The 15,852-nt window shown below is 48.5% G+C and overlaps 1 protein-coding gene and 4 long non-coding RNA genes across 7 annotated transcripts in view; 3 read left to right on the plus strand and 2 right to left on the minus strand.

Moving 5' to 3' along the window:
- The first annotated feature begins 2,418 nt into the window (after nt 1-2,418).
- LOC118383100 (E3 ubiquitin-protein ligase RNF38-like) overlaps nt 2,419-15,852 on the plus strand; it is a 63,484-nt gene continuing 50,050 nt past the window's right edge. Inside the window, exons 1-2 of the mRNA XM_052503366.1 lie at nt 2,419-2,697; nt 3,794-4,473. Of these exons, the coding sequence (XP_052359326.1) occupies nt 4,188-4,473 (286 nt within the window). The 5' untranslated portion in view covers nt 2,419-2,697; nt 3,794-4,187. The remainder of the gene's footprint in view (nt 2,698-3,793; nt 4,474-15,852) is intronic.
- Nucleotides 10,394-10,947, plus strand: LOC127919623 (uncharacterized). Its single transcript, XR_008103510.1, has 3 exons — nt 10,394-10,510; nt 10,661-10,762; nt 10,897-10,947. It is a non-coding gene; the product is annotated as an uncharacterized LOC127919623 (long non-coding RNA).
- Nucleotides 11,837-13,137, plus strand: LOC127919621 (uncharacterized). 3 transcript variants are annotated; one of them, XR_008103507.1, is made up of 3 exons: nt 11,837-12,037; nt 12,102-12,468; nt 12,795-13,137. It is a non-coding gene; the product is annotated as an uncharacterized LOC127919621 (long non-coding RNA). The 3 variants fall into 3 exon arrangements; XR_008103506.1 differs by having other exon boundaries at nt 12,102-12,421; nt 12,556-13,137; XR_008103508.1 differs by having other exon boundaries at nt 12,166-12,421; nt 12,556-13,137.
- LOC127919622 (uncharacterized) lies at nt 13,190-14,225 on the minus strand. Its single transcript, XR_008103509.1, has 3 exons — nt 14,067-14,225; nt 13,466-13,975; nt 13,190-13,232 (listed from the first exon to the last, which is right to left on the minus strand). It is a non-coding gene; the product is annotated as an uncharacterized LOC127919622 (long non-coding RNA).
- Nucleotides 14,394-14,862, minus strand: LOC127919620 (uncharacterized). Its single transcript, XR_008103505.1, has 3 exons — nt 14,726-14,862; nt 14,578-14,647; nt 14,394-14,505 (listed from the first exon to the last, which is right to left on the minus strand). It is a non-coding gene; the product is annotated as an uncharacterized LOC127919620 (long non-coding RNA).

Below are 15,852 nucleotides of genomic sequence, written 5' to 3' on the forward strand. Positions count from 1 at the left end.
TTGTAATAGGATATATTTCTAGAGTGTATTGTCCATTGTAATAGGGTATATTAGTAGAGTATATTGTCCATTGTAATAGGGTATATTAGTAGAGTATATTGTCCATTGTAATAGGGTATATTAGTAGTATATTAGTAGAGTATGTTGTCCAGATATTGTCCATTATAATAGGGTATATCGCTAGAGTATGTTGCCCATTATAATAGGGTATATCGCTAGAGTATGTTCCCCATTATAATAGGGTATATTGCTAGAGTATGTTGCCCATTATAATAGGGTATATCGCTAGAGTATGTTGCCCATTATAATAGGGTATATCGCTCCAGTATATTGGCCATTATAATAGGGTATATCGCTAGAGTATGTTGCTCAATATAATAGGGTATATCGCTCCAGTATATTGCCCATTATAATAGGGTATATCGCTAGAGTATGTTGCCCATTATTATAGGGTATATCGCTAGAGTATGTTGTCCATTGTAATAGGGTATATTAGTAGAGTATGTTGTCCATTATAATAGGGTATATCGCTCGAGTATATTGCCCATTATAATAGGGTATATTAGTAGAGTATGTTGTCCATTATAATAGGGTATATCGCTCCAGTATATTGCCCATTATAATAGGGTATATCGCTAGAGTATGTTGCCCATTATTATAGGGTATATCGCTAGAGTATGTTGTCCATTGTAATAGGGTATATTAGTAGAGTATGTTGCCCATTATAATAGGGTATATCGCTACTGTAAAGTGGGGCGTAACTGGTGGCAGGAAGTCAGACGCAGGAGAGCAGAACTGGGTAATAGCCGGATCTGTTTAATATCAAAACCAACGGCATAAAGAATAACAAAACAGGGGTACGAAACCACGTCACGCACCAGTCAACACGTGCACAAGCACTTACAACAATCAATACCACACAAAGACATGGGGGGGAACAGAGGGTTAAATACACAACACTTAATGAGGGAAATGAAAACCAGGTGTGTAAGGAAAACAAGACAAAACAAATGGAAAATCAAAAGTGGATCCACGAAGGCTAGAAGACCGGTGGTGATGGCTAGAAGGCCGGTGACACCGACCGCCGAACGCCGCCTGAACAAGGGGAGGGAACTGACTTCGGTGGAAGCTGCCCATTATAATAGGGTATATTGCTACAGTATATTGCCCATTTTAATAGGGTATATTGCTACTCACTAACGAGTTCCAAACTGCCTCTGGAAGCAACGTCAGCACAAGAACTGTCCATCGGGAGCGTCATGAAATGGTTTTCCATGGCTGAGCAGCACACAAGCCTAAGATCACCATGCGCAATGCCAAGCGTCGGCTGGAGTGGTGTACAGCTTGCCGCCAATGGACTCTGGAGCAGTGGAAATGGGTTCTCTGGAGTGATGGATCACGCTTCACCACTAAATGAAATAGTAGTTACATGCAGAGTGCCAACTGTAAAGTTTGGTGGAGGAGGAATAATGGTCTGGGGCTGTTGTTCATGGTTCAGGCCCCTTAGTTCCAGGGAAGGGAAATCTTAAGGCTACAGCATTCTAGAAGATTCTGTGCTTCCAACTTTGTGGCAACAGTTTGGGGAAGGCCCTTTCCTGTTTCAGCATGACAATGCCATTTGTCAAAGCGAGGTCCATACAGAAATGGTTTGTCGAGATCGGTGTGGAAGAACTTTACTGGCCTTCACAGAGCCCTGAGCTCAAACCCATCAAACACCTTTGGGATGAATTGGAACACCGAATGCAAGCCAGGCCTAATCGCCCAACATCAGTGCCCAACCTCGCTAATGCTCTTGTGACTGAATGGAAGCAAGTCCCCACAGCAATGTTCCAACATCTAGTGGAAAGCCTTCCCAGAAGAGTGTTGTTATATTAATACCCATGATTTTGGAATGAGATGTTCGACGAGCAGGTGTCCACATACTTTTGGTAATGTAGTTTGTAATTTTCAAATCCTTAACAGCGCTAATATTGTTTGTTTCCCCAATAGTTCCTGTATTTTCAACAACAACAAAAAAGTCAACTTTTATAAACAGGCATAACATGTTATAAAAAAAAATACCGGTTAAGCAGCTGCAATAGCTAGCAGGCTACATGTAAATAAATCATTTAAATGCCCCTTATAGTCTTGCTAGTGCATGGAAGATTTCGTTTGATTTTACCAGGCAAAACCAATCGAGCAACGATCGAACTCAAACACACAATTTAGCCTTGAGAAAGTTTTAGGACATTTTTTTTTTATTGAAACGATTCCCTTCACTGTAACCCCCCCAAAAATAATTGCAATAGAAAATCCATTGACGACCCACGGTACCCAGATGATTTTCGGGGGGTTTAAATATCGAAAATAAGAGCGAGAATGAGCTGCGAAAAACGGTCAATTATTTTTTCTTCTTCTCTGCTATTGATTAGTCCGGTCTGGGTGAAATCCGACTTCTTGCTTTTTTGACGGTTCGTCACATTTCACGTTGAAGTCGAGCGAATACAAGCCTCCGTCCACAAACACACGGATCAAACTGTTACCGACTGGTCGCCGTTCGGGAATACAAGCCTCCGTCCACAAACACACGGATCAAACTGTTACCGACTGGTCGCCGTTCGGGAATACAAGCCTCCGTCCACAAACACACGGATCAAACTGTTACCGACTGGTCGCCGTTCGGGAATACAGGTAGAGACCGTAGCGTGGATTTTAAAGGTAAGTGACTAAAGAAAACACCCGTTTGTTCCCAAGATACCAAGTTTTCTCAACGTCGAACGAAGAGGTGAAATCCCACTTTTAGCTCGAATTAAATCTATTTGGGTTTTTTTTTCTTTGATTATTTGAGATTCGACACTTTTCATTCAGTCGAGAGGCAAAAAGCTCGTTTCCTTCTGACGGTGACCGGGCTTCTCCGGTTGGAAAACGCTTTCTCTCCGTTGAGGACTGGACGGGAAATTAAACTAAATGGATTAAATCCAGCTTTTAAATTTAACTAGCAGACATGAGCTACTCATGGTAAGTTTTATACGCTATTTAGTTTTTTTTTTAAACATTACTGGTAACCAGGGACGTTTTTTTTTAAAGGGAATTGAGGACCTGGGTGACTTTCAGTTGGTTTTCTCTCTGTGGGAGGAAGGGTTGGTTCGTTGGCTAATATGCTATTAGTTGGCTAACTATTCTAGCTAACTGTCTGAATAAGTTAACCGTCGTACTCACTCAAACTAAAACTAACCGCCACAACAACTTTCCACAACGTTAGACAGGGCCACGAATGATCTGTGTAGTTTGTTACTACTGGTAGTTTGTTGTAACCGAGTATCGGTGCTTAAAAACCGTGTGTTGTTGTAAGTTAGCATGCTAGTTAGCCATGGCGTTACAGGATACGGTGCCCTGGGCGGGTTTCACGGAAGTGTAACTGTACCTCGTTAGCTCGCTGAATAAACTAAGTTAGTCTATTCCTAGAAAACATTGAACCGTTGTAGTTTACCAATTAAAAAAAAAAATAGTTTTTTTTTTAAATAAAGTGAGTGTTGGATAAATGTTTCTGTGAAAAGGGACGAGCTCAGTTTTTTTATTATTTCTGTGTGATCCATGAGACAGAGTTGGGAGTTTCCTGAAAGCGTAAACAAAGCTATGTCACAAAATAGTTTGACATTTGAAAGCGACGTAGTTATAAACAACAGCTTTCAACGAGAAGCCTTTTAAACCCGGTTGTTGTTTTTAGACTGATTAGTTTGCTAACGTTACTTTTTTCCAAACAGTCATCAGCTGTATGTTCCAAAGTTGTATTTTTTTATTTTATTATTTTTAGAAAGAAAGATATTTTCTGGCGAGGAAACCGGGGAATACAGAGAACGACAGAAAAGAAAACGAGGAAACCACCAAAAGGAAATGCCAATCGCAGCCACGGGTCAACTGACGACTCAGGAACCCTGTATTTTCTCCCGACTGCCCTCCACCCCGGAGCCTGTACCAAAAGGGGGTAATTTATGTGACGTTGCGGGGGCAGTAGCCGAGTCGCAGGAGCGAACAGAATACGGGGGCGCCGAGGGGGGCAGGGGAGGACTAGTAGCCAGCTACAGTCAGACCAGCGGCACTAGGGGATTTCTGCCGCTTCGTTCTTCCAACTCCAACGGTTCTCCTCCGCAATCCCCTCCCACGTCCTCCCCCTCGCCTCATCTTTCTTCCATCACCACCCCTATCAAATGGCCATGGAGCCTCCCAGGACTCGATCGCGTTCTCGGTCTGGATTCTACCAGCAGTATGGTGCGACCGGCCCCGGGATTAATGCCAACGGGGGAAACGGACCTAATCACCACCATCACCACAGCCAGCAGCAACATCATCATCAACAACAGCAGCACAACTCTGGTTGCTCACCCCTTGGAGCTCACGGCCACCACACGGAGCAGCACAGCATACGAGCCCTGGGATCTAACGTCTCCCCCAGGCAGTCTGGACCGCCTGGAGCACATCGCATCTCACCCGCAGGTAAGCATTCTCTCCCTTCCTCAGCAGTGCTCTCATTTCTGGGTTCTTGTCTAGTGTCTTGTGTGTTGACTATCCTTGACCCGACCAGCTAGAGAATCTGCTCTGTTGTAGCCTCTAGTGCCCCGGAGACAGAGGAAATGTGTGTGTTTCTGTGATGGCACACAACAGTGTGTGTCAGAGAATAGCCAGGCAGAGAAAGAGAGGGGCAGTGAGGAGAGACAGAACTCGATCTGGTTTAATGCACTAAGGATCAGCTTCTGAAAGGGAGAGCAGAGGGGGAGGGGCTAGGCAGGCAGCTATATCCTGTTGGCATGGTAATGTGTGTGTGTGTGTGACTGCACATTAGTTCTATTCTAATTAAGTAGACACTGTTATGTGCTGCCACAGAGCTGCAGCTAGATGGTTTATTACATAGTAGTTACATGGAACAAGCAGTCTGTAACACACCACACACACTCTACATTTAGCTTTGTGCATGATGCTGCCAAGATGCACTGAGATGAACTCTAGTCTGTCTGTCTGTCTGTCTGTCTCTCTCTCTCCGCTTGTTCCTCTCTCTACTGTGTCTCGGCCGTCAGTTGACTGTGTTGTAGGCCGTCGGGTGACTGTGTTGTAGGCCGTCGGGTGACTGTGTTGTAGGCCGTCGGGTGACTGTGTTGTAGGCCGTCGGGTGACTGTGTTGTAGGCCGTCGGGTGACTGTGTTGTAGGCCGTCGGGTGACGTCGGGTGACTGTGTTGTAGGCCGTCGGGTGACTGTGTTGTAGGCCGTCCGTAGGCCGGGTGACTGTGTTGTAGGCCGTCGGGTGACTGTGTCGGGTGACTGTGTAGGCCGTCGGGTGACTGTGTTGTAGGCCGTCGGGTGACTGTGTTGTAGGCCGTCGGGTGACTGTGTTGTAGGCCGTCGGGTGACTGTGTTGTGTCGGGTGACTGTGTGGCCGTCGGGTGACTGTGTTGTAGGCCGTCGGGTGACTGTGTTGTAGGCCGTCGGGTGGGTGACTGTGACTGTGTAGGCCGTCGGGTGACGTCGTCGGGTGACTGTGACTGTGGCCGTCGGGTGACTGTGTTGTAGGCCGTCGGGTGACTGTGTTGTAGCCCGTCGGGTGACTGTGTTAAAGGCCGTCGGGTGACTGTACAGGCCGTCGGGTGACTGTGTTATAGGCCGTCGGGTGACTGTGTTGTAGTGCCGTCGGGTGACTGTGTTGTAGGCCGTCGGGTGACTGTGTTGTATCTCCCTGCTAGAGGTGTAACGGGTGTATCACGAAGACACTGTATCTCCCTGCTAGAGGTGTCACTACAGACCCTGGTTCGATTCCAGGCTATATCACAACCGGCCGTTCCATAGGGCGGCCTACAATTGGCCCAACGTTGGCTGCTGTAGGCCGTCATTGTAAATAAGAATTTGTTCTTAACTGACTTACCTATTTAAATAAAGGTAAAACAATAAAAATAAAGTATAAATTATAGCCAAATTGGTGGGGGGCATTGTTTGACAGTTGCCATAGTAACTAGACTATATGGCTCAGTATGGAAAATATAGAGCATGGCGCTTGTAACGCCAGGGTAGTGGGTACTGAACCCCTAACCTAACAGTGGGACCACCCAACCTAACAGTGTATGCTAACCTAACATGACTGAACCCCTAACCTAACAGTGGCCCGTGTACTGAATAAAAGCGTCCTAACAGTGGCACTTAACCTAACAGTGGCCGTTACTGAACCCCTAACCTAACAGTTATTACTTAACCTAACAGTGGCCCGTGTACTGAACCCCTGGAACCTAACAGTGGGTGTATGTAACCTAAAATGTAAATCCCTAACCTAACAGTGGCCCGTGTACTGAACCCCTAACCTAACAGTGGCCCGTGTACTGAACCCCTAACCTAACAGTGGCCCGTGTACTGAACCCCTAACCTAACAGTGGCCCGTGTACTGAACCCCTAACCTAACAGTGGCCCGTGTACTGAACCCCTAACCTAACAGTGGCCCGTGTACTGAACCCCTAACCTAACAGTGGCCCGTGTACTGAACTAACCTAAACCCGTGTACTAACCTAAACAGTGGCCCGTGTACTGAACCCCTAACCTAACAGTGGCCCGTGTACTGAACCCCTAACCTAACAGTGGCCCGTGTACTGAACCCCTAACCTAACAGTGGCCCGTGTACTGAACCCCTAACCTAACAGTGGCCCGTGTACTGAACCCCTAACCTAACAGTGGCCCGTGTACTGAACCCCTAACCTAACAGTGGCCCGTGTACTGAACCCCTAACCTAACAGTGGCCCGTGTACTGAACCCCTAACCTAACAGTGGCCCGTGTACTGAACCCCTAACCTAACAGTGGCCCGTGTACTGAACCCCTAACCTAACAGTGGCCCGTGTACTGAACCCCTAACCTAACAGTGGCCCGTGTACTGAACCCCTAACCTAACAGTGGCCCGTGTACTGAACCCCTAACCTAACAGTGGCCGTGTACTGTAACCTAACAGTGCCCGTGTACCCCTAACCTAACAGTGGCCCGTGTACTGAACCCCTAACCTAACAGTGGCCCGTGTACTGAACCCCTAACCTAACAGTGGCCCGTGTACTGAACCCCTAACCTAACAGTGGTACTAACCCCTAACCTAACAGTGGCCCGTGTACTGAACCCCTAACCTAACAGTGGCCCGTGTACTGAACCCCTAACCTAACAGTGGCCCGTGTACTGAACCAGAAAACACTTTTTCACTGTATAGACTATACAGCGAACTTCCCAACACACACACACACACACACTACCTCATTCTGCTCGTATTAAGTGATGAAATGATGCTGAGTGTGTTTGAGTGTTTTACGTTGCAGCTGTATTCAGGTGTGTGTGTGTCTGCTGAGCAACAGCGAATGGTATGCTGGGACTGGAAATACCTGTCTGGGAGAGTGGATGTATGAGCTGCTCTGAGTTTAACACCACACACACACAGTGTAGCGCTACCAGGGATTCACAATCAGCTTTGTGTGTGAAGTGGGGAGGACAACATACACAGACAGGCCTGAGAGAGAGAGAGAGCACTCTGAACAAGAGGAGAAGGAACATGGGGGTGGAGGAGAGAGAGGGAGAGACATGATGACAGTAGGGATAGGGGGGGATGGAGGAGAGACATGATGATAGTGGGGATGGGGGATAGGGGGGGATGGAGGAGAGACATGATGATAGTAGGGATAGGGGGATGGAGGAGAGAGATGACATGACAGTAGGGATAGGGGGATGGAGGAGAGAGAGACATGATGACAGTAGGGATAGGGGGGGATGGAGGAGAGAGAGACATGATGACAGTAGGGATAGGGGGGATGGAGGAGAGGGAGAGACATGATGACAGTAGGGATAGGGGGGGATGGAGGGAGAGACATGATGAGTAGGGATAGGGGGATGGAGGAGAGGAGAGACATGATGACAGTAGGGATAGGGGGATGGAGGAGAGACATGATGACAGTAGGGATAGGGGGATGGGGGGGACATGATGACAGTAGGGATAGGGGGGATGGAGAGGGAGAGACATGATGACAGTAGGGATAGGGGGATGGAGGAGAGAGAGACATGATGACAGTAGGGATAGGGGGATGGAGGAGAGAGGAGAGACATGATGACAGTAGGGGGGGGATGGAGGGGGGACATGATGACAGTAGGGATAGGGGGATGGAGGAGAGGGAGAGACATGATGACAGTAGGGATAGGGGGATGGAGGAGAGAGACATGATGACAGTAGGGACATTTGGGGGGGATGGAGGAGAGAGAGACATGATGACAGTAGGGATAGGGGGGATGGAGGAGAGAGAGACATGATGACAGTAGGGATAGGGGGATGGAGGAGAGAGAGACATGATGACAGTAGGGATAGGGGGGGAGAGAGACATGATGACAGTAGGGATAGGGGGGGATGGAGGAGAGAGACATGATGACAGTAGGGATAGGGGGGATGGAGGAGAGAGAGACATGATGACAGTAGGGATAGGGGGATGGAGGAGAGAGAGACATGATGACAGTAGGGATAGGGGGGATGGAGGAGAGAGAGACATGATGACAGTAGGGATAGGGGGGGATGGAGAGAGGGAGAGGGAGAGACATGATGACAGTAGGGATAGGGGGGATGGAGAGAGGAGAGAGACATGATGACAGTAGGGATAGGGGGATGGAGGAGATGGAGGAGAGACATGATGACAGTAGGGATAGGGGGATGGAGGATAGGGAGAGGGAGAGACATGATGACAGTAGGGATATGATGGTAGGGATGGGGGATGGAGGGAGAGACATGATGACAGTAGGGATAGGGGGATGGAGGAGAGAGAGACATGATGACATGTGACAGGGATAGGGGGGATGGAGGAGAGGGGTAGACAGATGAGAGCAGTCTCTAGCGTCGTCATGCCAGCAAGCTTCATCCTCACCACCAGTACTGTCAGTTTGGTGTTTCATCCCCCTTTGGTTTGGGGAGGTGCCAGCTGATCCTAGATCTGTGGTTATGTTAGTATTTTATTTTATTGTACCTTTATTTAAGGCAAGTCAGTTAAGAACAAATTCTTATTTTCAATGACGGCCTAGGAACAGTGGGTTAACTGCCTGTTCAGGGGCAGAACGACAGATTTGTACCTTGTCAGCTCGGGGATTTGAACTTGCAACCTTTCGGTTACTAGTACAACGCTCTAACCACTAGGCTACCCTGCCGCCCCAACCACCAGGCTACCCTGCCGCCCCAACCACCAGGCTACCCTGCCGCCCCAACCACCAGGCTACCCTGCCGCCCCAACCACCAGGCTACCCTGCCGCCCCAACCACCAGGCTACCCTGCCGCCCCAACCACCAGGCTACCCTGCCGCCCCAACCACCAGGCTACCCTGCCGCCCCAACCACCAGGCTACCCTGCCGCCCCAACCACCAGGCTACCCTGCCGCCCCAACCACCAGGCTACCCTGCCGCCCCAACCACCAGGCTACCCTGCCGCCCCAACCACCAGGCTACCCTGCCGCCCCAACCACCAGGCTACCCTGCCGCCCCAACCACCAGGCTACCCTGCCGCCCCAACCACCAGGCTACCCTGCCGCCCCAACCACCAGGCTACCCTGCCGCCCCAACCACCAGGCTACCCTGCCGCCCCAACCACCAGGCTACCCTGCCGCCCCAACCACTAGGCTACCCTGCCGCCCCAACCACCAGGCTACCCTGCCGCCCCAACCACCAGGCTACCCTGCCGCCCCAACCACCAGGCTACCCTGCCGCCCCAACCACCAGGCTACCCTGCCGCCCCAACCACCAGGCTACCCTGCCGCCCCAACCACCAGGCTACCCTGCCGCCCCAACCACCAGGCTACCCTGCCGCCCCGGCAGGAGTCAGATTAGCTTTCAGATATCTGAACAATCAAACCATCTGTGTTTGAAACCATTTTATTTTATATTGAAAGTCAAGTTAAAAAAAAAAAAAAATCTTAAAAAAAAAAAATAAAGTAACCAGGGACGTCCAATTCTAGTTTAAACTCAGACAAAATAAATGTGCGCAAAGCGGCTTCATTTGCATCAGACGACAACAGAAGTGCAACGCCACTTGGCTGACAGCCACACAACGTAAACGATCGTCCAATGAAAGACTAGGGATTTCTTCTCGTGAAGATTCTGCATGGCCATCAGATAGATAGATGTATTACATTGATCATAGAGACAATGTAGCCACCAGAGGGAGGGACACATCAGTCAGAGCGCTGTCTGCTGATAGGATGGCCCTTCCTGAATGCGGGAATTTGATTGGTCTGACGACGGAGAGCAAAGATATTCTCCTCTGAGTGGAGGACTTCAACTGAAGCCGAACAGACCTTTTCATAAGAAGCACTTTGGATCTGTGTTTACAAAACGCAGTGAGATGTTTAATTGTCTTTCCTGCATGGGGAGGGAGGGGGGGACGCAGAATTATGCATTAATACCTTAATGGTTGGGGGAGAGAAGCTGATCCTAGATCTGTGGTTAAATTAGTATGGAATGGTTGAAGTAACGGTTGGGGGGAGAGAAGCTGATCCAAGGTCTGTGGTTAAATTATGTAATGGTTGGAATGGTCTTGAGTATGTAATGGTTGGGGGGAGATGCTGATCCTAGATCTGTGAGTATGTCAGCTGAGGTCTGTGGTTAAATTAGTATGTAATGGTTGGAATGGGGAGAGATGCTGATCCTAGGTCTGTGGTTAAATTAGTATGTAATGGTTGGGGGAGAGAAGCTGATCCTAGGTCTGTGGTTAAATTAGTATGTAATGGTTGGGGGAGAGAAGCTGATCCTAGGTCTGTGGTTAAGCTCAATATCCGTATGTAAATTGATTGTTGGAATGGCCATTTCTGTCCGAAGATTTGATCTGGAGGTGGATGACTGACTTACACACATATAGTATGTAATGGGGGAGAGAAGCTGATCCTAGGTCTGTGGTTAAATTAGTATGTAATGGTTGGGGGAGAGAAGCTGATCCTAGATCTGTGGTTAAATAGTATGTAATGTTAACACTGCCAAGTCACAAGTTCCTGTGTGTGTATGTAGGTGCATTCTGTAGTGTGTGTGTGTTGTCATTGGAAGGCCTGTTTCCTCATTTGATCCTAGGTCTGTGGTTAAGAAAAGCTCAATATCCGTGTGCACCAGATGTCCTTTCCACATCCAATTGATTGTCCTGGAATGGCCATTTCTGTCCAGCACCCACATTTCGATCTGGAGAGGTGGATGACTGACTGTTCGTCACACACACACATCTACACACATATATATATACACACACCTACACACACAGACACACACACCTACACACACAGACACACATATATACAACACACACACACACACACATTCTCAGGTTCATATACTAGGTTATATATATATATACACCCATATCTACAGCATCTATTTATCATTCATAGATATAGGTTATGTTCGTATATATACGTCTACAGCATACATATATACAGACAGACACACAGACACACATCTACAGCACTGCCAGTCACAAGTTCCTGTGTGTGTATCTACAGGATCTGCATTCTGTAGATGTCTAGGTTGTGTTGTCATTGGAACAGCCTGTTTCCTCATTTCCCTGTTATCCTCAGCACCCCCCCATCGTGCCCATGTCAGAGGATAAGAAAACCCCTTCACATTCAGCCGTTTGTCCAGCACCAGATGTCCTTCTCCACATCCACTTGTGTTTTAATAAGGATGGAGGTTCCTGAGACATCACAGCTTTCAGAAGCTCTGTGTCTAGGTGTTCGTCTACAGCACCCACATCTACAGCATCTGTTTCTCAGACTCACTAGATGTCTAGGTTCCTGTTTGTCTACAGCACCCACATCTACAGCATCTGTTTCTCAGGTTCACTAGATGTCTAGGTTCCTGTTCGTCTACAACACCCACATCTACAGCATCTGTTTCTCAGACTCACTAGATGTCTAGGTTCCTGTTCGTCTACAGCACCCACATCTACAGCATCTGTTTCTCAGACTCACTAGATGTCTAGGTTCCTGTTCGTCTACAGCACCCACATCTACAGCATCTGTTTCTCAGACTCACTAGATGTCTAGGTTCCTGTTCGTCTACAGCACCCACATCTACAGCATCTGTTTCCCAGGTTCACTAGATGTCTAGGTTCCTGTTCGTCTACAGCACCCACATCTACAGCATCTGTTTCTCAGGTTCACTAGATGTCTAGGTTCCTGTTCGTCTACAGCACCCACATCTACAGCATCTGTTTCTCAGGTTCACTAGATGTCTAGGTTCCTGTTCGTCTACAGCACCCACATCTACAGCATCTGTTTCTCAGGTTCACTAGATGTCTAGGTTCCTGTTCGTCTACAGCACCCACATCTACAGCATCTGTTTCTCAGGTTCACTAGATGTCTAGGTTCCTGTTCGTCTACAGCACCCACATCTACAGCATCTGTTTCTCAGACTCACTAGATGTCTAGGTTCCTGTTCGTCTACAGCACCCACATCTACAGCATCTGTTTCTCAGGTTCACTAGATGTCTAGGTTCCTGTTCGTCTACAGCAGCACCCTAGACATCTACAGCATCTGTTTCTCAGACTCACTAGATGTCTAGGTTCCTGTTCGTCTACAGCACCCACATCTACAGCATCTGTTTCTCAGACTCACTAGATGTCTAGGTTCCTGTTCGTCTACAGCACCCACATCTACAGCATCTGTTTCTCAGGTTCACTAGATGTCTAGGTTCCTGTTCGTCTACAGCACCCACATCTACAGCATCTGTTTCTCAGACTCACTAGATGTCTAGGTTCCTGTTCGTCTACAACACCCACATCTACAGCATCTGTTTCTCAGACTCACTAGATGTCTAGGTTCCTGTTCGTCTACAGCACCCACATCTACAGCATCTGTTTCTCAGGTTCACTAGATGTCTAGGTTCCTGTTCGTCTACAGCACCCACATCTACAGCATCTGTTTCTCAGACTCACTAGATGTCTAGGTTCCTGTTCGTCTACAGCACCCACATCTACAGCATCTGTTTCTCAGGTTCACTAGATGTCTAGGTTCCTGTTCGTCTACAACACCCACATCTACAGCATCTGTTTCTCAGACTCACTAGATGTCTAGGTTCCTGTTCGTCTACAGCACCCACATCTACAGCATCTGTTTCTCAGACTCACTAGATGAGTTCCAAATAGCCCCCTATTCCCTACAGCATCTGTTTCTACAGAGTCACCAAATGTCAGGTTCCTATTCCCTACATGCTGCACTAGATGAGTACCAAATAGCACCCTAATTCCCTACATGCTGCACTACATCTACAGAGTACCAAATAGTTCGTCCCTATTCCCTACAGCATCTGTTTCTCAGACTCACTACATGAGTTCCAAATACCCCCTATTCCTACATGCTGCACTAGATGAGTACCAAATAGCCCCCTATTCCCTACATGCTGCACTACATGAGTTCCAAATAGCAGGTTCCCTATTCCCTACATGCTGCACTAGATGAGTACCAAATAGCACCTAATTCCCTACATGCTGCACTAGATGAGTACCAAATAGCCCCCTATTCCCTACATGCTGCACTACATGAGTTCCAAATAGCCCCCTATTCCCTACATGCTGCACTAGATGAGTTCCAAATAGCACCCTATTCCCTACATGCTGCACTATATGAGTACCAAATAGCACCCTAATTCCCTACATGCTGCACTATATGAGTACCAAATAGCCCCCTATTCCCTACATGCTGCACGAGATGTCTAGGTTCCTCAATAGAACATCTATTATCTGTGTGTGTGAGGCTTCCCACGCTGGTCACCTGCAGTAGGGATGAGGGCTATTGATCCCTCTCTCCTCTACTCTCCTCCTTGAAGATCCTCTGTCTGTTCCCCTCCTCCTCTCCTCATTGGAGATCCTCTGTCTGTTCCCCTCCTCCTCTCCTCCTTGAAGGTCATCTGTACTTCTACTCTTCTCCCTTTCTGCATCCTTCCTTCTACCCCTCTCCTCTCTCTGCCCCTCCTTCATCCTTACCTCTACCCCTCTCCTCTCTCTCTGCCCCTCCTTTCATCCTTGCCCCTCCTTCATCCCCTCTCCTCTCTCTCTGCCCCTCCTTCATCCTTACCTCTACCCCTCTCCTCTCTCTCTGCCCCTCCTTCATCCTTACCTCTACCCCTCTCCTCTCTCTCTGCCCCTCCTTCATCCTTACCTCTACCCCTCTCCTCTCTCTCTGCCCCTCCTTCATCCTTACCTCTCCCCCTCTCTCTGCCCCTCCTTCATCCTTACCTCTCCTCTCTCTCTGCCCCTCCTTCATCCTTACCTCTACCTCTCTCTCTGCCCCTCCTTCATCCTTACCTCTACCACTCTCTCTGCCCCTCCTTCATCCTTACCTCTACCACTCTCTCTGACCCTCCTTCATCCTTACCTCTACCCCTCTCTCTGACCCCCTTCATCCTTACCTCTACCCCTCTCTCTGACCCTCCTTCATCCTTACCTCTACCCCTCTCTCTGACCCTCCTTCATCCTTACCTCTACCCCTCTCTCTGACCCTCCTTCATCCTTACCTCTACCCCTCTCTCTGACCCTCCTTCATCCTTACCCTCTCACCCCTCTCTCTGACCCTCCTTCATCCTTACCTCTACCCCTCTCTCTGACCCTCCTTCATCCTTACCTCTACCCCTCTCTCTGACCCTCCTTCATCCTTACCTCTACCCCTCTCTCTGACCCTCCTTCATCCTCTACCCTCCTTCTCTACCCCTCTCTCTGACCCTCCTTCATCCTTACCTCTACCCCTCTCTCTGACCCTCCTTCATCCTTACCTCTACCCCTCTCTCTGACCCTCCTTCATCCTTACCTCTACCCCTCTCTCTGACCCTCCTTCATCCTTACCTCTACCCCTCTCTCTGACCCTCCTTCATCCTTACCTCTACCCCTCTCTCTGACCCTCCTTCATCCTTACCTCTACCCCTCTCTCTGACCCTCCTTCATCCTTACCTCTACCCCTCTCTCTGACCCTCCTTCATCCTTACCTCTACCCCTCTCTCTGACCCTCCTTCATCCTTACCTCTACCCCTCTCTCTGACCCTCCTTCATCCTTACCTCTACCCCTCTCTCTGACTATTCCTCTCCTCCTGATAGAGGGGTTAGTCTGTCTGATTCCTCCTGATCAGAGGGGTTAGTCTGTCTGATTCCTTCCTGATGAGAGGGGTTAGTCTGTCTGATTCCTCCTGATAGAGGGGTTAGTCTGTCTGATTCCTCCTGATAGAGGGGTTAGTCTGTCTGATTCCTCCTGATAGAGGGGTTAGTCTGTCTGATTCCTTCTGATAGAGGGGTTAGTCTGTCTGATTCTCCTCCCTTCTGACCCTCCTCTCATCCTGATAGAGGGGTTAGTCTGTCTGACCCTCCTGATAGAGGGGTTCCTTCTGATTCCCTGATAGAGGGGTTAGTCTGTCTGAGAGGGGTTAGTCTGTCTGATTCCTTCTGAGAGAGGGGTTAGTCTGTCTGATTCCTTCTGAGAGAGGGGTTAGTCTGTCTGATTCCTTCTGATAGAGGGGTTAGTCTGTCTGATTCCTTCTCTCCTGTCTGATCTGACTCCTAGAGGGGTTCAGTCTGTCTGATACCTTAGTCTGTCTGATTACTCCTGATAGAGGGGTTAGTCTGTCTGATTCCTCCTGATAGAGGGGTTAGTCTGTCTGATTATTCCTCCTGATAGAGGGGTTAGTCTGTCTGATTCCTCCTGATAGAGGGGTTGTCTGATTCCTTCTGATTATTCTGTCTCTCCTCCTGATAGAGGGGTTAGTCTGTCTGATTCCTCCTGATAGAGGGGTTAGTCTGTCTGATTACTCCTCTCCTCCTGATAGAGGGGTTAGTCTGTCTGATTACTCCTCTCCTCCTGATAGAGGGGTTAGTCT

Source organism: Oncorhynchus keta, unplaced genomic scaffold, assembly GCF_023373465.1.
Source record: "Oncorhynchus keta strain PuntledgeMale-10-30-2019 unplaced genomic scaffold, Oket_V2 Un_contig_17258_pilon_pilon, whole genome shotgun sequence".
Taxonomy (NCBI): domain Eukaryota; kingdom Metazoa; phylum Chordata; class Actinopteri; order Salmoniformes; family Salmonidae; genus Oncorhynchus; species Oncorhynchus keta.